This window comes from Brienomyrus brachyistius, chromosome 4 (assembly GCF_023856365.1).
Source record: "Brienomyrus brachyistius isolate T26 chromosome 4, BBRACH_0.4, whole genome shotgun sequence".
Classification (NCBI taxonomy): Eukaryota; Metazoa; Chordata; class Actinopteri; order Osteoglossiformes; family Mormyridae; genus Brienomyrus; species Brienomyrus brachyistius.
The window spans coordinates 15,250,250-15,269,978 of NC_064536.1; the positions used below are offsets into that span (position 1 = coordinate 15,250,250).

The window sequence follows — 19,729 nt, forward strand, 5'->3', positions numbered from 1 at the left end:
TTTTATTCCTGTTTATTGATTTAATTGTTTATATGTTTATTGGTTAGTTTATGCTCCACCTCATTATTTGTGACCATTTCTGATAGGATGGATGATCTGTTTGCTCCCTCTAATATAAAAGAACTGGCTGATTGGGGGACAAAAAGGAGGAGAATGAAGATGTCGAGGTCTTTTTATTAATCTACACGTATTAACATGTTCCACACTGAGCCAGCCTTGGCAAGGACCCCTTTCTGCTTTGGTATTATGGCCTGACTATAGACCCAAAGAGACATGCATGGTAGTGGGTGTAACAGTCGTTTCACCATAAATCACAATGTTCTTCACAACACGACCCTCACAGTGTTCCTGTCTAATATGGGTATTATTCCTACAATCACTGCTATTTATAATTAATTAGATTTTAAAAAATACTCAAAGTCATATTTTTGAGAGTATGGATTTCTGGAAAAAATTGTCATTTCAGCTGGGAAATACAAACCTAGATGCTGTCGGAACGACAATAATGTTTTAATTTATTAAGGTACAACTGATTGCTCTCTCTTTCAAAAATGCTGGGGAGATTTTTCTTGTTGGTTTGAAAAGCAGTTCAATCAGACGCAGGTTCTGTCTCACCTCCCAGTTGTCTTTGTTTTACACTCCACAGGGGGGGTCATTTCAGAAGCAGCTCCCTCCATTTCTGTGCCGATCCAGACCAGATGACTGATGCTGGGGCTCCTGTGAAAATGAAATTGCTGCACTGAAATTGCACCAAACTGTGAGCCCAAAACCGAGGTTTGTGCCGATTCATGAGGCTTGTTAAATATACACTGGAAATACACTTAATGTAAATCCTGTCTTGGACATATGATCACAAAGCTTAGGCTAATGTAACCTGCATGGACATATTACTATTTTCCACTTTCTTTCCTACAGTTCCGGTGTGGAAAAGCCCCAAAGAGCCCCAAGAGAAAAGCACTGTTGTGTACCCAGAGTGCAGCACGGGGGTGGACCAGTGATGGTCTGGACTGCAACATCATGGCATTCCTGAAGCCCATGACTTGTTCTAGATGTATGTGTCACTGCCAGGGACAATTAAACCATTCTGGAGGACCATGTTCACCCACGGTTCAGTCAATGTAAATAAGTGTCACTTTGCTCTACAAACCTGGCAACACCTTTACCGAGCCGACCCTCGTGCAGTGGACAATTAAAGGGAGCTGGAACCGCACAGTAATTATTATCTTTATGTGGAACGGGTCGGGTATGGCGTGGTTCCTGTATGCAAGTGGAAATGCACCTTTAGATCCTGCACAGTTTTGGCCAGCTGTGGTTTTGGGGCCCTTCAGTTACCTAGGGGGGCCTCGAGCGCTGATCCCCATGGCGACCATCAGCTCCCGTTTTTGGAAGAAATCTTCCGGTAACTTTGCAGTGCTTGTTGTTTGCATCTTAGCACACTGGTTAATGGAAACTGTGGGTTTTGGGGTCTCAGGGCCCAGTTAATTACCATGAGACTCCGAAGCTCTGTTCCCTGTTTGTGAAGGCAGTCAGCAATCCTTTTCAGATAAAATCCTCTGGTACTCTGGACAGTCCAGGGGGAAGAAGTGGCATATCGTATATGGGGGGTGGGGGGGCTGAAAGGTTTGTGCCCTGGGGCCTGTGATTTTATCTGCCAATGTACTGGTTAAAGTACCGTTACTGCTGGCTGATATTAGAGCTTTATCAGTATTCAAAGAGCTAAAAAAACAGCTACTAAAATAATGGAGATGATTGCATTGGGTGATCAGCAATTTTCCATAGTGAAGGATGAAGGACTTTGTCAGTCCAATCACCAATTAGGAGAGTCACCAACCCATGACATGTTTATAATTCAGTAGTAAATCTGGCCTGTAGGTCGACCTTTCATATTCCACACAATAATAAGTGATGTAAAATAATTCCAATAATCTGTACCGACAAGTTCGGCAAGTTTCTCAGACAGCCGATGCCCTGGGCTTCCTGTAATGAACATTCACCATGACATCAATACTGACAGCAAGGAAGAGCTACAAGAGTTTCATACAACCGAGAGTCAGAGATTCAACTACAAGTATGTAGCCAATGGGGACAGGCAGGATGGGGGGGGGGGGGGGAGGGGGTGTCCTGCCATTTAGCCTGAATGACTGAATTGAAAGTGCCTCCCTTTTGAGGTCCTGACTGATCCTTTCCAATCACCAAATTAAAAATCACCCACCCATCGAATTTTGTTGATTGTATTATAGAAGTAAAGTTCACATTTGATACTTTAACATCAAAGTCATTATTTCATTTCAGATGCATTCTGAGTGTATTTTTCATGCTGCTTCTATTAATTTATATACAGGTATAAAAATAAAGGTGTGAGACCTGGAATTTCTGCTGGATTTTATGTCTTGATCTTTTACTCTCACACATAAGCCCACAAATTATCAAAACCTGCCTTACAATAAATTTTATTTTTAAATTAGACAAAGACCTCTGCTGAACAAATCTCTGTTGTTTTAACTGTCTTGCTTGGGGAAAAAAAACACAAAATAAATTTTTTTTGGTTTTGTGGTTTTTATAGGCCGACTTGAATTGTACATTTTCGTCCAAAATACACCGGGGGTTAAAATTCTAGTTAAAATTTACCTATATAATTATCCTACATAGCTGATAGGTGTGCATTTTATAGTCAGAAGTCAAAACATGGGTTTGACCACCCTACCTGCCGAGAATTTTGTCTATCAGACATCAGCTGCCGATCACACCTGTACCAGGTAATAATCTAGCTTCTCCATTGTACCTGCAACCTTAAATCACCGGCGCCGCCACTGTACTGTATATAAGTGTGTTATACGTGCTTATTTTATTAATAATTGTATCTGTTAAATATAATCTTACCTTGCAATACAAAGTGTCTTTGTATTATTCCAGCATCGTATCTGTGTTTCTTGACAAAATGGAGACTCCAGCTTTAAAATACTTTCACTTTTATTTACACACAGCAGGAAATAGTTACATACCTTCATACCAATCGCGGGAGCGGTCTAAGCAGAAATGGACTCGGACTCAGTGGCCCGGCGTGTTATTTTTGGGGATATTATCCATGTCACTTAATAACAAGTAACAATAAGAGTAATGGGACAAGCTCCCCCCCGCCAACTAATTCTCTCATAATGCACTTTTTTCATTATATTTGTACATACAAAACGCGGCACCCGCTTGCACACTGCCTGAGAGTGTGGCCCAATGGCAGGAGGTAATGAACACTGTTTTTAACACAGTGCCTTTTGGTTTAATTATGAATACACAAGGAGAATCTATGGTCTAATGCAGTATTTGCCTTATCAACAATGGAAAGTAAACCAATTAATACATAGTTCTTTTTCTTAGCTGTAACAGAAAGACATAAAGATATTTATTTTGGGTGACAGAATAAAGAATCCTGCAAAATGTGCTTCAGCTGAATGAAATGTTTGGCATTATAGACTTGAAGTGGTAAGAGCTGAATTGATGGTAATAAACTAATATGTAATAAATATTTTTCTGAATTTCAATGAAGTATCTGACCTCAGAGGTCTGGTGCCAGATCAGTGACTCAGAGCTCTTTGGTAGGACAACTTGCATCAGGAAGGATGTAGAGGAGAAGTTACCAGAGTGCATGTACCCCAGCTGACCACTGGGTGGATATATTCACCACTTTCAGTCAGAAGCACATTATCCACAGAAAGATGTCTTTTCTCATTCAGTTTGCAGTGAGCTTTCCAGGCGCCAGTGCATCTGTGGGGAAGATCTTCTCCATAATGAACAGTACTTGGATGGACAAGCAAAACCATATGAAGCTACAGAATCTTGCTCGCCACAAGTCAGAACCTGGACCACACTTTTACGGACTTGTATAAGGAGATCCTACAAAAGAAAATGCTTTTGAGGAGCATACATTCTTCAGTGAATTTCATATGAACATGTGAACCTTACAGTATGATATAACTCCATGCATATAATAGTGAATTAACATTTAATATTGATCTTAGGAAACAAAGAAAATGCACTGGATTTGTCCAGAAAGCAACAGTGAATATTTGTACACTGTTGAATAGCCTGAGTTTGTCCATAGTCAGTATTTATACAATACACATACATTTCTTTCTTAAGTTTCTTAAAACAGCAACAGTGAATGTTAATGCACTACTAATTGCACTGAGATGTTTAAAGGAAGTTCTATTTAAAAAATGTACAGTGATTTGATGTAGAATATGTGTTTATTTTTGTAAGTGATTATTCCCCTGATCCCTTTCTGATGATGATGGTGATGATGAGGAGGAGGATGAGACAAAGTGGTCATTAGCTGACTGAGGAAGGGCGCTATGCGTGTGCATGAGATCACACATGTACACACATGAGCTACACAAGTGTCCCGTTTTGGTGCTTTGAAAATGTGGTCACTCAAGTGAAATACTAAACTTGTCACATCTCTACATAAATTAAATTATTTGATGAGAACTGGAGAGTTTGACTAGCCTCTGAACCTCCATCCTCTCAGCCAACACAAGCAGGATCGTTAATTTTGTTATTGCATGGTGAAGGTTTTTTTAAATGTCAAGAGTAACTATTATGAAATAGTAAACCTGAAAGAGATTGTTCCTGAGGTAATGTACTCTATACCTTAAGAGAGACTCCAGCTGGAATACACTTAAGCTAATGAACGCGGCAAAGGTAAAATACAATTTCAGAGTAATGTAATACATAGTCTTACTCTCCAGCTAATAGGCCAGTGAAAACTGAGGAATGTCCAGTTCAGTGTTTTTTATGACTTTTTTCCTGAAGATCATAAAAGTAACAAATTAACTTTTTACTCAAAATATGTTCTGAAACATTCTGCCAGTTAATTATTTTATTATTTTTTTAATTATGCATTTTGAGATCAGTTGCAGGGTGGCACAGTGGCACAGTGGTTAGTGCTGCTGCCTCACAGTAAGAAGGTCCTGGGTTTGCTCCTGGTCCTTCCTGAGTGGAGTTCGCATGCTGTCCCTGTGTTCGTGTGGGTTTCTGCCAGGGCCTCTGGTTTTCTCGTATGGTCTGAAAGAGTGCAGGATAGGTTGATTGGCGAGTCTAAATCTGACCCATTACCACGAAATGAGTCTTATGGGTGAAATTTACAAGATTTCAGTTTTAAAAAATGTGACCCATCACCACAAAATGAGTCTTATGGGTGAGATTTACAAAATTTGTACATCTCACCCATAAGAATCATTTCGTGGGGATGGGTTACAAATGGGCCGTGTCTGTGTGCCCTGCGGTGGGTTGGTTCCTGCCTGTGCCTCTTGTTCCTGGGATAGGCTCTGGTCCCCCCTTGCAACCCCAGTTGAGATTAAGTGGTTGCAGTGATGGATGGAGAGGAGCTACTATGATATCTATTTGCATGCTGTGCACTAACAATGAAGAACCGCAGATTAGCACAATAGAAAGTAATTCCCTTTATTTTATTGCTCATAGTTCATATTACATGTATGGAGGGCCTTGACATGTCGACCACATTGTGGAACTTCTCATTACATCCAACACGTTCATCCATCACTGATCTCCGTACCAGTGCCTGACTGTGACCAGTCTCCATACTTTCAGAAATTGCAGTGAGAAATGACAAACCCATCAAATGCTGAAGTGAATATGGACAAAACACGTACAATGTATGGTTTTATCACCCACCCCCCCATATCTGGCATTGCACCTGCTGGTACAGAGGCTTTCAGGAATATTTCATTACGTGAAACAATTGTAAACCCTCACTGGCTGAAACTCATCAAAAACAAACTGGGATGAAACGCTGAAATACCCGGTAAATTTTGAAAAAGATTTGGATAAAGGGATCTTAAATAAAAAATGCTTTGACCTGGAAATCTTTCCGCTAGATATCCGAGGTCATGCTTGGAGGGTCCCATTCATATCAGCAGACTTTTATCTAGCTTTAAAAAAGTCATCAGTGTTGATCGTTTTTTCCTGCTAGGCTTCCGATGACGATGTTTCGGTGTCCATGTCAACAGCGGGGGACGTATTTGTCAGCTTCTCAGAGAAACCTGTGGTCTCCAGTTCCTGGAAAACGGAGCCCAAAGACCAAACATTACAGGTACATTTCAAACATTTTTCCATAAGCACTTCTCCAGTTCTGGGTCTTGGAGAGACTGAAGTCCCTGGAAAAGAGGCAGAGGCACCAGTCCATTGTAGGGCTGAAACTCACAAACTTTGCATAACTCTGGTTCACCATATTTTTGGAGGGAAATACATAACAGTCTTGCAGAGAATAAGTAATGAAACAGCAACAAGCCATTTTCGAGCCTGAACAACCAAAACGTGCCATCTCAGCATCTGAAACTATAAATCTTGCTTCAGAGCGTAAGGTAAGCCAGCATGCAGAGCAGTTGGGGTTATGTCCAATGCTCAAGGGCTGAAGAATGATATGATTATTTTGCTGGTCCCGAGATTCGATCCCACAAGCTTCCGGATAGACAGCAGCACAGAGCAGAGACTCATAGCAGAATTATATATAATAGATTTTTAGGTATATATTGCCTGTCTGTTCATCACTGCTGACTCACTTCTAGTTTGCAGTCATGCATGTGGAAGATGATGTTGTCCACGTCACAGTCTCCCGCACTGGGTATCCTACACTCACAAAACAGAAGACGACGTCATGGTTACAGAAGCAGGCCTTCGTCACTGTCATTCCCAGTGTCACCCTCTTAAACGCCTCGACGAGTCGACTTACATGGTGGACAAACTCCTCTGCAGTAAGACCACGCTAGCGATGACCCCAAGTGCAACAGAAAGCACGAGACCCAAACCCACGCCGACGTAAACTGCAGCTGAGTGACCAAAATGGAGAAACAAAGGGCTCACCTGTTAAAGTCCTCTCACATTAAAAACAGCATCATTATTATTAATAATGAAGTTCTAAGGAACTACCAGCCTATATTTAACAGACCTAAAATGATCAGCTAGTACCTGGAGAAGACAGGGATGAATTGATGCTGGAGCATCTTCCTTTGATGAGCTGGATGTCATCCAGAGCCAGGTGTCCCGGCCCGCCCTCCCCTCTCTCGTATACAAAAACAAACTGCGGGGGGGGGGGGAGGCGGAGTATTATGGTTACCTTTAGAATGTTACTGAAGGTAACTCAAAGAAAAACACTTAACCACCTTAACTACTACACCACCTGCTGGCTAGATACCATATAGGTTTGTTCCAAAAGTGACATGGGTATGACTTTACATTATAGACAGGTGGGAGTAAGCTAGCTTAAGAACATCCCGACAGATACGTGTATATCCATTTACCCAAAATGGCTCCATGTTGTTGACCGCCATAGTGGCCTCTATCCAGGTGTCCCCTTGGCTGGTGGCCTCTGTCCACAGCAGCAGGTCCTTCTCGTCATCGCCAAAGGGGTTCCTGGGTTTGTCGAGAGTGCTGTGAGGACCCAAAGCCAGCCAGCAGTCCTCACCTATGAGGTGTTCATGAGAGGGGCTCTTTTGGGAGACTTGGTTTTGTTCATCACAGATTTGCTGGCTAAGCTACCTGGTGCCGCTGTAGAGGCTGAGGTTGCCGATGTTCTGACCATGCCTGTGGTACCAGAAGCTCAAGCAGCCGTCTCCCTGGGTTGGTTGGAAGACCTCGCTGTACAACATGGCCTTGTCACCCTTCTGTCCCACTGCGCTGTCCACATACACGTAGTAGCCTGGCGAGAGACCAACTGTGAACTCAAACACTCTGAGCCGCACACGTATCGTTTATAAATTTGGCTGATATCGTTCTGCCCTTGTTTTGCACCACATTCTCCATGGAGATACGACCTTGGCTGGAGCCCATGGTGTGGTCCACGCAGGGCCCCGTGCTGGGAAGAGGGGAGCTCCCTCGCCCGCGTAGCCAATCGGCTTGGTCGCCTGCCTCAACGTTGGTCCACCCGCACAGACTGCCCTGGAAGTCGCAGACTCCAGGGGGTGGGCAGGCTCCATTAGACAGCAGCACGTCGTCAATGGCGACGCCCCCAGATACTCCTGTCCCCCGGACACCCTCTACCACAATCTGGAACATGATAATGACAGTAATTGCCCAACAACCTTATCTGCAGAGTTTGCAATGTGGTGACATGAAGATCGCATATCTATCAGTCATGACCCCACTTAGCCAACCTTACCCGGAATGCAGACCCCTCCATAGGATCCAGCCTGACATTGCCAAGCCTCCACAGCTCCCCCTGGCTGCCAGTCTTTGAAAAAACAAGTTTGCGTCCGCCATCCTCGCTCTGCTGATACACGTTTAGGGTACTTATGCTGTCCCCATCCATGTGGTACCAGACCTGTAGACAGTCACCTGTTCCTGTGATAGGGAGATGGTGTGACCATCAAGCACATGGAATGGGACAGTGAGACTTCAGCAGGATGGGGGTAAATTTCACTTCGATTTACCCGCAGCGAATTCTGGGGAGATCAGTGAGGCCATGTGACCGGGGGGCTGGGAGCTTGAGGAGCCCAGGTAAAAGTAATGTCCATGGGGCGTGTCGGTGGTGTGATCGGATCCTGGCTCCCTACTGGGACCACCACCAGAACGCCGCACCCAGCTCTCCGAGGTCCAGTCACAGTCACTGTCCTCAAAGTCACACAGGTCTGGGGGTCCTGGGTCCGTTGGATGCATGTAGACCAGAGGAATTAGGATGAGATGATTGTGGTCCCAAAGCCGCGGATCAGCACTGGACACCAGTAACATTTAACAGTGTTATTCCTTCTAGGTTAATAGATCGATGCTGATAACCAAGCATGGGTATCAACAGCCAATGTCACCAGCAAAGGGTGTACCGGAGTGACGGCAAGCTCCAGGGGTAAGAGTGATGTCATCCAAAGCAACGTCTCCCGCCCAACCACCTACAGACGCCTCCAGCACCACCTGATGGACCTCCTGCAGGGTCACATGACTCTGGGTCATCTGCCACATGTCGCTTTGCATGCCCTGCCTCTTCCACATCTGTGGGGGAGGGGATGGGGGGTGGGAGTGGAGGTCTAGTGAAGCAGAAGCAACTCAAAGCCTTCTGTAACTGCTCATCCTGGTCAGGGTTGCCAAGTTCTCAAAAACTTTAATTGCTAATTATCACTGCCCCCTACTTGGGTGACACACTTTCCCACATGTTAGCTGAGGGCTCCTTTAAGCCCTGAGAAAGTTGCTTACTTTCTATTAGTGACCCAGACACAGGAACCATAATTGCTTGTATGTAGAAAACCCCAAAAGACTGTTGTGTCTGGTTTGTTAACTGTACCTGCCCCTTATGTCCCAGGCTTGACCGTGGACTGGCCTTACCAGTGTCCTTTGTAGGGGCTGAGATTCTTGCAGGTATAACCTTAGGCTTCCAACTGTGGCACCAAACATGTGGTACCAGAAAGTGATGCAGTAGCCTTGGGGGCCAGCAGGTGGCAGCAGAGGGGACTTCAGCTGGGCCACATCCCCTACTCTGCTTGGAGAGGAGCTCTCGACATATAGGTAATTCCCTATAGACCACATCAAATAAGGGCAAATGAGAAGTCAGCAATAATCCACTTAATAATCACATAGCATGTAGTACAGGCTTCCCCCACTATCCAAAAGTACAACATTCCTATGACACCTTTTGTAACCCGAAATGGCGTAAAGCGACCAATTACCATTAATTTATATAGGAAAAAGTTTAGAGCATTCCCAAACCAAAAAAATTATCTACGAAATCATACCAAATATGAGTGATGTGTTGCACTGTGACTTTAAAATGGCTACGATGTCACTAGGCAATAGGAATTTTTCAGCCCTATTAAATGCTTAAGGACAATATGTGACAGATCGATTATAATCTTACAGGACTACCCTCATACATGCGGTCTGTTATTGACCAAAACGTCACTATGCTGCGCATACTTGTACCTGTACCTGTACCTATACCTATACCTATAGAGTACCTATACGTATACCTGTACCTATACCTATATCTTTACCTATACCTATATTTGGCTGATAAACAAATGATGAAGGGTATTTTTTCTTTTCTTTCTTTTTCGTAAAAGTGAAAATCCTCTTCGGATTTCTTTCGATTAGCGAAAGTGGAGTAAAACAGGTGATATCTGAAATTAATCATGAATACAGGTAAATCATCAGACCTGCAGTTACTGAATGATGTACAGTACTGTGGCATAACATGTAATTTAAAATTAACTTTTTGTCACTAAATGTCCTTTTGCTTAGTAATGGTGGACTGTAGCTTTCCTTCCCAAGGAACAATTACAATACTAGATGCTTTTATCCAAAGCCATTTACATTACAGGGAAGGGTTACAGTTTACCTGACTTCCTGGGGATTTGAACCCACAACCTTTAAATTGTTAGTAAAATGTTCTACTTCTTGAGTGTCAACAGCTTAATGTGGAAATTTGTTTGTGGTAATGATGACGGGGAGCAGGTCTGAATCCCACAGGCCCCCCAAGCCCATGAGAACTGTTTGTCTGGTAATTCCTATCCCTTACCTGCTCCTATGAATTACTGTTCAAAATGTACTGCATTGTTTGGCCAGAAGGTGGCGTGTTGGTTAACCACCTGGCCTGCAGTACGTAAAATTGTAAGACATGGGATTTTCTTTACATCCAGGCATTTAAGAGGTAACCAAACGATGGCCTTCAGCTAACCCAAGCCAGTGGTGTGGTCCCCCGCGGGTCCAGTGTTAGCGGTGACAGACGGTCCGGTCCAGCTCTGCCAGTCCAGGTCATCACTGGCTGCCTGGACCCAGCCGCAGGAGTGGTCCTCAAAGGAGCAATTGTGAGAGGAGGGGTCTGTGTTGGGGAGGGAGGCATTTCAACAGAAATAGGAGCTGTACCTGCCCATTGAAATATTATAGAAAATAAAGTCATTTAATTAATTTCCTTATTATTGCATCCGCTCAGTGGGTAACACAAGCTGGTTGGGAGTCCAGTCTGCATGGACTCGCTGGGTTTGCACTGCATTCCTCTCACAGTCCAAAAGACATGCAGGTAGGTGAAGTGGTGCTTCTGAATTACCCTGTATGTGTGTGTGTGTGTGTGCGTGTTTATGTGGGCCAGGTATACCTTACCTTGTGGGGACCAAATGTCCCCACAATGTGATGAATATCCTTTTTTTTACCTGATGGGGACCAATTTCCTAACTGCAAAAATCCGTGACTGCAATGAAAAAACTAGAAACTCTTGTATTTTCTTTGGTTACTTATGGTTATGGTTAGGGCAGGGTAGGGGTTGAGGTTGTCATAGTTAGCATTAGCATTTTTCCCATAAAAATGAATGAGCGGTCCCCAGAAAGATATGATTACATGACTGTGTGTGTGTGTGTGTGTGTGTGTGTGTGCGTGTGTGTGTGTGTGTGCGGTTGCCTGGCACTGCTTTACAGTAATTCATTTTTATCCTCTGTAGAGGACGTCATGCCTTTGCTCATTCCTCTCACATTACACATGCGGCTCTATTAAGACCTGAGGGCAGTCAGGGCCCTAAGATGAAAACTGAATTAATATTAAAAATGTTTTTTCCCTGGATTTCTTTAATCCTTCACGTTCCCATTTCTCATAGCACTAGGTATGGGACGAGGCTGCCACCTGGTGGCTGGTAGGATGCCTCGCAGTTGTGGAAGGAGATGTCATCCAGGGCAATGCCCAGAGAGCCGTTGTTGTTGGACGCCGACTCGAGGGAGCTGTTGAAGACAATCTGCAAGGGGGGCACAACCACCAGTCAGGAGGAGGAACTTTAATTTGCATTTAATGGGGGGAGACGTGGGACTGAACTATGATTTTTGTGGCACACTGTACCATTGCAAATGAATACCCTGTATTTGACATCATGAACATGCACATGCAAAGCCAGCCAAGCAGAGAGGTCGGCTTTTTTCTATTAAACTCTGGCCAATGAGATGAAGGGGCGGGTCCTCACTGACTCACTTTGTATGGCTGAGGCGTGGAGCCCACATTGAGGATCTCTGGAACCCACTGGCCGCTGTCCTGCTTAGGGCGGGACCAGAGCAACGTCCCCGATTTGGCACCAGCCTCCAACCGGATGACATACAGGCCAGCCCCTCCACCGGGGGTCACCCGGAAGTGAAACCTACAGGAGGGGGGCAAACCCAGAGAGTGTAACGTCAGCAAGCTGGCGGTCATGCCCCGCCTACCTGATCGGTGGTTAGAAGTTCCATTTATTGGATGTTGCTGATGTTGCTGACACCCATCTGTCCCCAAGGCATGTTACACTGTTACACTGCCGCCACTGTGGTGTTTGTCTGCACATGGTAACTCACATCATCTGGCAGTAGGGGCCTGACGGGGGAAGCCTGGGACTCAGCAAACGGGCATTTCCCCTGGATTTGCTCTGGGCAATGTTGGATTTTCCGTGGACAACATTCATGTAGGAGCCTGAGGAGAGAGCAGGACGATGCATGACTGGGAGGCTGAAGCTGGGGCTTCTTTGGGAAATGCAGTACCACTCAAAAGTTTGGACACACCTACTCATAGAAAGGCATATTTCTACTGTTCTCTACATTTAATTGAGAAGATATCCATCCATCCATCCATCCATTTTCCAAACCGCTTATCCTACTGGGTCGCGGGGGGTCCGGAGCCTATCCCGGAAGCAATGGGCACGAGGCAGGGAACAACCCAGGATGGGGGACCAGCCCATCACAGGGCACATTCACACACCAGTCACTCACGCATTCACACCTACGGGCAATTTAGCAACTCCAATTAGCCTCAGCATGTTTTTGGACTGTGGGGGGGAAACCGGAGTACCCGGAGGAAACATGCAAACTCTGCACACATGTGACCCAGGCGGAGACCCGAACCCGGGTCCCAGAGGTGTGAGGCAACAGTGCTAACCACTGCATGTGAAAATATCAAATCTTTGAAATAATTATATTATTTCAGTATTATATACTGACCAAAAAAAGTATTACACAAAAAATTATTTGTTGGGGAGTGGGGCAGCTCTGTGAGTTGGGACTCAGAAGGCTGCTGGTTCAAATCCCTGGGTCAGCACAGTGATCCCACTACTGGACCCTTGAGTAAGGCCCTTTATCCTCACTTGCTCCAGGAGCTGGCTGACCCTACATTCTCCTGTGCTTTTATCCTGCTGTCCTGAAGGACGTCCCACATATATGCTGAACACTCATTGGCCGCTTTTCCTTGACTCTCTGGTTAAACTCAAAAACCATTTCAATTGGTCAGGTGGCCAAGTCCTGCGATACGACACTATCACTCTCCTTTGTAGGCAGCTTTGCATGTCCAAACTGACTGGAACTGTACATTGTCTGTACAAGTCAGAAGGCCAGGTACCTGTGCCTGTGGTATGGTCGGGGTCTGTGGGCACAGTCGCTCTCTGTCTCTGCCACCTGATGTCCCTCTTACTCACATCCATCCATCCACACTGATTGTTCTCAAAGGTACAAGGTCCTGGAAGAGACATAAAGGATTTAATATGTTGAAGATGCAATTTAAACATTATTACTGAAGTGTACAACTTGGCCCCCTACTTGGAAGCAGTCAAGGAATCGTTTATAGGTTTTAAGATATTTGCACTAAAGTTCAACATCTGTCTTACCGCAGCTCTGCTCATCTTCCCCTAGAGGGCAGTCTTTGGTGTAATCACACTGAGAACTGGCAGGGATACAGGTCACATCCTCTGACAGCCAGCAGAAGAACTCATCTGCCTGGGGTGCGAATGGGATGGGAACAACAGACACACAAGCAAGATTCAAAGAAGTCATCTGATGCACTGTGGTGACTGACTGAGTGAGAAGCAGGGCTATTTGCAAGCACTTGGCACTTGGGCTTGACCTTTGACCCAGCTAGCTCTAGTGGGCTAACCTTACAGGGCGTGGCGGAGGGGGATGTAGAGGGCGGGGCCGTGGGGGTAGCTGGTTGGGGTAGTGCACTGTTCTCGGGATCATGGGCACACTGGAGGGAGAAGGAGACGTCGTCCACAGCTACATCACCTCCGGCGCGTGCTGGTCTCTCGTAACGCAGCACGACCTGCCAGCACAGAGCACAGGACTGGCCTCAGCAAGCTGACCCAGTATGTGGCGGTACTGTGAGCTGCTACACTGTCAATCAGGTCTGCTTAAGAACAATGCAATGCTCTTCTCTCACCTTGCTGTGCACAGCGGTGGAGAAAGTGACCTCTGCTCTCTCCCAGAAGAAGGCCCGTGACCCCTCTCTGACCCACAGCACCCGGTCACTGCTTGCACTGAGGATGCTTCTCAACCTCACTGTCAGCTCTCCGGAGCCCTGCCCAGTGTTCTGGCTGTAGTGGTAAAAACGCACCTGGAGGGGGCAGCAGAGATGATCTCTTTGAAGCTTGGTTCGAACCACCACATCCCAGTAAGGAATGGGGCTCATGTGGCTTTTCCCTGAGCAAATGGACAGGCTGGGTGGGTAGAAGAGGATGTAGAGGGAGGAACTGCTGACGTACAGTGCAGTTTACGCTGGGCAGTAAGGTGGAAGAAACCATGTCTGACACGTCACTCCATCCAGGAATCACATAGTGGCCTGTAAAGAGAGAGCGGTTTGCGATTCCTCACACCTGCAGGTTACATTTCTGACACTAAGCGCTGGCAGGCAGCTCTTGACTTACCTACAAGTGATTTTAGTTAATCAGGGCTTACGGTACATTTACAGCATTTAGCAGACGCTCTTATCCAGAGCCACTTCTATTTTTCTAAATTCAGGGACAGTCCTTCTGGAGCAAGTTGGGGTTAAGGGTCTTGCTCAGGGACCCAATGATGGCAGCGACAAAAGTGGGACTCAAGGCAAGTGTTCTAACCACTAGACCACCAAAACCCCGATACAAGTAAAGAGTCCAAGGTTGAGGTTATAGAAGCATTAATGAAAAAAGATGACATATGTGTTCTTTAGTACCTACTACTAGTAAATTTTACCTTATGTGTTTTTTGGCCTGAATGATGATAAGGTAAATCGAACACGTTAAGTTTGACTTACAGAAGGGTTTTTAGAACAGATTACTTATGTTATTTGAAAAATGCCTGTATTTTAATAATATAGATGGAGGAACCATATAAATCATATAAAATGTGTGTAAGCATTGATATTCACTTCTGATCTCAGCGGCTTTCTTGAAGGAACAGCTCTTACCTGCTGCCGAATTTCGGGTGTGGTCCATGGGCGGGGCGGCCGTGAGGGGGGTCCAGCTGGACGGTGCTCTCTGTCTCACCCACTCGGCCCCAGGGGCCCCCATGCTGCTGGGCTCCCAGGCACACAGGCCGTGCTCAAAGCTGCACCTCCCCAGGTAACCCTGCAGCTCTGCGTGGAGGTCACACCGTTAGGGGAGGGTTCACAGAGCCGGACTGCATGAAGGTGCTGACTAATTCTGCCGTTACTTATTATATCAGCACTTTGCATTGATGACGGCCCCTCTACACACACACACACACACACACACCATCGGTTGTCCAGCCTCACCGCAGTCTGTCTCGTCGCTCCGGTCCCCACAGTCATCGGTGAAATCGCACACCCTTCGGTGCTCGACACAAACACCACTGGAGCATCGGAAATTATCCGAGGGGCATCGGGCCTGGGGCTCTGGGGCAGAGAGAAGACGACTGTGACACGACAACTCACTTCCTGCCATTTCTGTCAATAACATTTTAGTTACAGCGAGACAGTATGCAGAGCTGATACCTGGCAGTGAGCAATGCAGAAGGGAAATATCATCTATGGCGATGTCTCCCAGCGTGCTGTAGGTGCGAGTCGCCTCAAAGACCAGCCGGAACATCCCTGGGATGCGACCCACTTGTACGGAGGCTCGCCTCCACTCCTGGTCCTGGTCCCCCGAGAGGCTCCACAGCCACGTGAACCCGGAGATCTCATGAAGCCGCACTCCCAGCTGGCCGATGCCTGGACACCCACACTGGACTGAATGATTCCCACGCAGACAGAAGCAAACGCTCACAGACAGAAGCAAAAGCACACCTACCTTTCCCGTACATGTGATAGTAGAACTCCAGTTCGCACTGTGAGCTCGCCTCTTTCATCGCCGGGCTCCACAGTGCCGCAAAGCTGTTAACGTCCCCCTGGTCCGCATCCACCTCCATGTACCAGCCTGACATGGTCACAGGTGTTTACATAAATGTACTGTAGGGGGCAGTCTAACCAGAATCAATGTACAGTGTATACTGTATACATTCACTTGTACAAAAGCATTGGCTAAATAAATAAACATAAATGTAAATGTACTCAAATAGCCTCATATAGTTGAATCTGTAGTGCTTACTGTAGGGGGCAGTCTCACCCAGATCAGTGTGTGTAGTGCTTACTGTATGGGGCAGTCTCACCCAGCTCAGTGTGTGTAGTGTTTACTGTAGGGGGCAGTCTCACCCAGCTCAGTGCCCGTGGTATGGTCCGTGGACGGACCCGTGTTGTCTGTGACTGAGCCATTACGTCCCCTTTGCCACACAAACTGACCCGAACTCACGTCTTCCCAGCCACAGATGTCGGTCTCAAAATCACAACCCGTAAAATTTGCTGAAGTTTCATTGTCTGTGAATATAAAGAGCAAAATCAGCTTGCAAGGGAAGAAAGGTACAATAAGAGAAGATCACTGAGGGATTCAAACATTTATTAACGGCAAAATGTAACAGTAGAATGGCAGTAATCCCACTCCAACAAAGGCTCAATTCTAGGCCATTCTAGACTCCCTATTAACCACCGTTGATCACAGAAACAATTACAGGACTAGCCTCGCTAATATTTCCCAAGATCTTGCCTTCATGTATTATTTGCTGACAGTGCTTGAAATCCTAAACCTGAATCTTAGGAATGCCAAATGGACAGCTGGGTACCGTGACAGGGTCCTGGAGTCACTAGGAGGTCATCGATGGCAAGGAACCCCGTGGTGGTCTCAGCCTCGATCAGCACCTGTGAGGTCAGAGCTGTGAGGCAGAGCCACGCCCACTCGCATAGGCAGATCCTGACAGATCATACAACCCCGGTTTGTGCTTCTAGCATGAGCTAGTCAGCTGGTTTTACACACCATTGCTAATAAATGACCAACTAACTTAATAACCAGACCCTGTTCTGCGTTGTTTGCCTCAGTTGCAGTTGGCTATGTTGTTTTTTTCAAGTGGGTCCAAAGCCCATAATGTGAAGTTTGATAGCTGGGAATGATCAGACATGGAAAGTGTATTTTTAATAGGATTTACAGGCTATAGTAAAACAATAACTCAACTTTCAACACCAATACCTGGAATCCTTTGGGCCCGAGCACTGTGTGGGAAACCTGGGTCCAATTGCTCCAGCCTTCTGTGGTCTCGTAAAACTGGTCCTTCTTGGTGGCCCCAGACTGCAGATGGAGCCTCAGGACCCCAGGCTCACTGCAGGCATAGATGATCCATCAACTCCAGCAAAGACCTCTCAGGAGGTCTTTCTCACTGGTCCTTCAACTAAATACAAGGGACTTTCAGGTGTACCTGACATTCATTTGGTACCAGAAAGAGAAGCAAGTGGTTCCACTGTTCTGGAAGCGCTCAGAGACCAGGATCGCCTTGCTGCTTTGGTTCTGGACCTGGCTCCGAACTGAGCTCAATAGGTACCTCCCTAGAAAGTCAGATAATGCAGAAGTATCTTTTTACAGATAACAGTGCATTTAGGCAAATCATGTGCTTTGCATAAAGTCCATAAAAGGTTAAGTCACTGGGTGAGAGCAGCCAATCAGAGTGACTATACTAGGGGAGGCTTACCCTCAGGGGTCTGGGTGGTATGGTCGACACTTGGCCCGTGAAAATGCCCATCTGCCTGGATCCAGTCATGGCCATCGCCTTCTAAGTTCCTCCAGGTGCACTGACCCTCCTCGAAGTCGCAGCTTCCTGTGGGGACACAGGCTCCGCCCCTCAGTGACACCTCATCCAGCTGCACTGAGGAGCCAGGGGCCGCGTCCATCTCTGCTCTAAACACCACCTGGGTCAGAATGGGCTCAAGTTAAGGCATGGAAACCCAATGAATTGGACTTCAATGCAATACTGTGAAAGGAAATGTCTATGAGACATGAGGCTCCAGGCCAAGAGTGAGAGTGCGAAAATAACCCTGATTTTATCAGGGTCTCTGTAAATCTGACAAAAACGTGCCAAACAACAAAATGGACGAAGAAAATAAAAAGAGGATTATATACACCCCCCCACACACACAAATACATATATGTACTGTAGATACATACATAAAATGAAGACCTCCTTCTCAAACAGCAGGAGTCTGCCCTCAGCAGTCAAAAAATAAGTCCAGCGGAGATTATATCCCTCTGCATCTGCTATCGGTTCTTATTTACAAAAGCTCCCAGAGGTCTCTTTCACAGCGGACAGCAAGACAACAACTCTGAACATGACATACACCAGCAGCATGATCCCCCCCCCTCCCGTGACTGAGAACAGGTAGTTCAGTCTGTCCTCCCTCTAGAATCCAAACAAATTCACCTCAGTTTCCTACTGGCTTTCACTGGCGAGCTAACAGGTAGACAGAATCCCGTATTGTAGTTTTATGTGTTCATTTACATTTTTTCAATTTGAAATTGAAATCTTTGAAGTTTATATGTGCTTATAGGGTATGAAGCGGTGTGTGGGCACTGGTTCTTATTTCTCCGGCCTTACAACCAACTTACTCACTCTAAAGTTTCATGAAGGAGGTGACTGGAGGGAATTTTCCTGAATTTGTGATTTTAGAGTCAACCATGAAATTCAGAAAGGGAGAAATGGAAGAGTTCAGCATTAATTGTGAAGATTCAGCACGGAGGCTTTGAGATTTGTGGAGTGGGAAATTTACCCTGAATTTGGAAGCAGCAGAGACTGTAATCTGTGCCACCTCCCAGTTGTGACAGGGGGCGCCAGAGAGTACCCACAGTGCAGGGCCCAGCTCCTCACCCTGCGTGACATGCACTGAGAGTGTGTCATTACCACGCGCCGACAGCCAATACCTACAAAGAAAAGACAAAATTTAACCAATCCATGATCAGTGCTGGGGAAGTTACTCACAAAAGTAATCCAAGTACAAATCCAGACCAAGGTTTTGTTTCAACCAACCAGGTGAGTACTCTGCGACAGTGACTCCTGATACTCAGCTGGTTGACTGAAACCAAACCTTTATCTGGATTTGTACTTTCTGGACCTGAACTTTCCACCTCTGTCTGTAATGGGTTACTTTTGTGAGTAACTTCCCCGGCACTTTCCATGACAGTCAGTTAGATACACCAAGAATTTGAGTCATTTCCACCTGATATGAGTCATTACACCTTGCTGACTCCTGATTATATATACAGATAGGGGAGTCATTACCACAATCATGTAGTCTGTTAGATATTTAGGGTCCTGTTACAGTCAGCTACAGTACAATCACAGTCATTGAGTCATTGCCCTCGCAGTAGATTCATGGTTCCCTTAAAGCAGGTTCTACACCAACACTGCCTATGTAACAGACACTCACCAGAACTGTAGACAGGACTCTGTTGTGGCCGGGAACTCTGGGGTCCTTAGCATGATGACCTCTCGCTGATGTAAGTCCTTTCCAAACACTGCCATGGAATGACCTTTCAGAGAGAACAAACAGCGTGAAACCATCAGGGTTGGGCTCATTCCGGAACGCATTCATCAATTCCAATCCAGATCAGGAAATAGAACTGAAGTTGGGATTGGAAAAAAAATTATGGGGAACAAGAATTGGAATTGAATTTGAC

General features: G+C 45.9%; 2 protein-coding genes across 21 annotated transcripts in view; both read right to left on the reverse strand.

The window, feature by feature from the left end:
• The window catches only part of LOC125739963 (uncharacterized), a 305,354-nt gene extending 302,327 nt beyond the window's left edge, over positions 1 to 3,027 (reverse strand). Inside the window, exon 1 of the mRNA XM_049010567.1 lies at positions 2,881 to 3,027. Coding sequence (XP_048866524.1) covers positions 2,881 to 3,008 — 128 coding nt within the window. The 5' untranslated portion in view covers positions 3,009 to 3,027. The remainder of the gene's footprint in view (positions 1 to 2,880) is intronic.
• Positions 1 to 19,729, reverse strand: part of si:ch211-106h4.4 (MAM and LDL-receptor class A domain-containing protein 1) — a 57,294-nt gene that overhangs the window by 21,929 nt on the left and 15,636 nt on the right. For 5 of the 20 annotated variants that reach the window (XM_049010554.1, XM_049010546.1, XM_049010556.1 and 2 more), the window contains 29 exons: positions 19,480 to 19,582; positions 18,823 to 18,973; positions 17,751 to 17,967; positions 17,481 to 17,607; positions 17,255 to 17,384; positions 16,854 to 16,929; positions 16,390 to 16,551; positions 15,989 to 16,114; positions 15,694 to 15,909; positions 15,475 to 15,594; positions 15,148 to 15,315; positions 14,468 to 14,544; positions 14,146 to 14,319; positions 13,864 to 14,028; positions 13,598 to 13,706; positions 13,333 to 13,449; positions 12,300 to 12,414; positions 11,947 to 12,109; positions 11,608 to 11,716; positions 10,673 to 10,816; positions 9,325 to 9,512; positions 8,829 to 8,994; positions 8,442 to 8,648; positions 8,171 to 8,352; positions 7,827 to 8,058; positions 7,552 to 7,711; positions 7,314 to 7,443; positions 6,982 to 7,093; positions 6,746 to 6,842 (listed from right to left, as the gene is read on the reverse strand). In XM_049010554.1, the coding sequence (XP_048866511.1) occupies positions 6,746 to 6,842; positions 6,982 to 7,093; positions 7,314 to 7,443; positions 7,552 to 7,711; positions 7,827 to 8,058; positions 8,171 to 8,352; positions 8,442 to 8,648; positions 8,829 to 8,994; positions 9,325 to 9,512; positions 10,673 to 10,816; positions 11,608 to 11,716; positions 11,947 to 12,109; positions 12,300 to 12,414; positions 13,333 to 13,449; positions 13,598 to 13,706; positions 13,864 to 14,028; positions 14,146 to 14,319; positions 14,468 to 14,544; positions 15,148 to 15,315; positions 15,475 to 15,594; positions 15,694 to 15,909; positions 15,989 to 16,114; positions 16,390 to 16,551; positions 16,854 to 16,929; positions 17,255 to 17,384; positions 17,481 to 17,607; positions 17,751 to 17,967; positions 18,823 to 18,973; positions 19,480 to 19,582 (4,243 nt within the window). Of the gene's footprint in view, positions 1 to 6,745; positions 6,843 to 6,981; positions 7,094 to 7,313; positions 7,478 to 7,551; positions 7,712 to 7,826; positions 8,059 to 8,170; positions 8,353 to 8,441; positions 8,723 to 8,828; positions 8,995 to 9,324; positions 9,513 to 10,672; positions 10,817 to 11,607; positions 11,717 to 11,946; positions 12,110 to 12,299; positions 12,415 to 13,332; positions 13,450 to 13,597; positions 13,707 to 13,863; positions 14,029 to 14,145; positions 14,320 to 14,467; positions 14,545 to 15,147; positions 15,316 to 15,474; positions 15,595 to 15,693; positions 15,910 to 15,988; positions 16,115 to 16,389; positions 16,552 to 16,853; positions 16,930 to 17,254; positions 17,385 to 17,480; positions 17,608 to 17,750; positions 17,968 to 18,822; positions 18,974 to 19,479; positions 19,583 to 19,729 lie in introns of those variants that run through there. The other 15 variants (XM_049010557.1, XM_049010547.1, XM_049010562.1 and 12 more) reach the window with 11 other exon arrangements.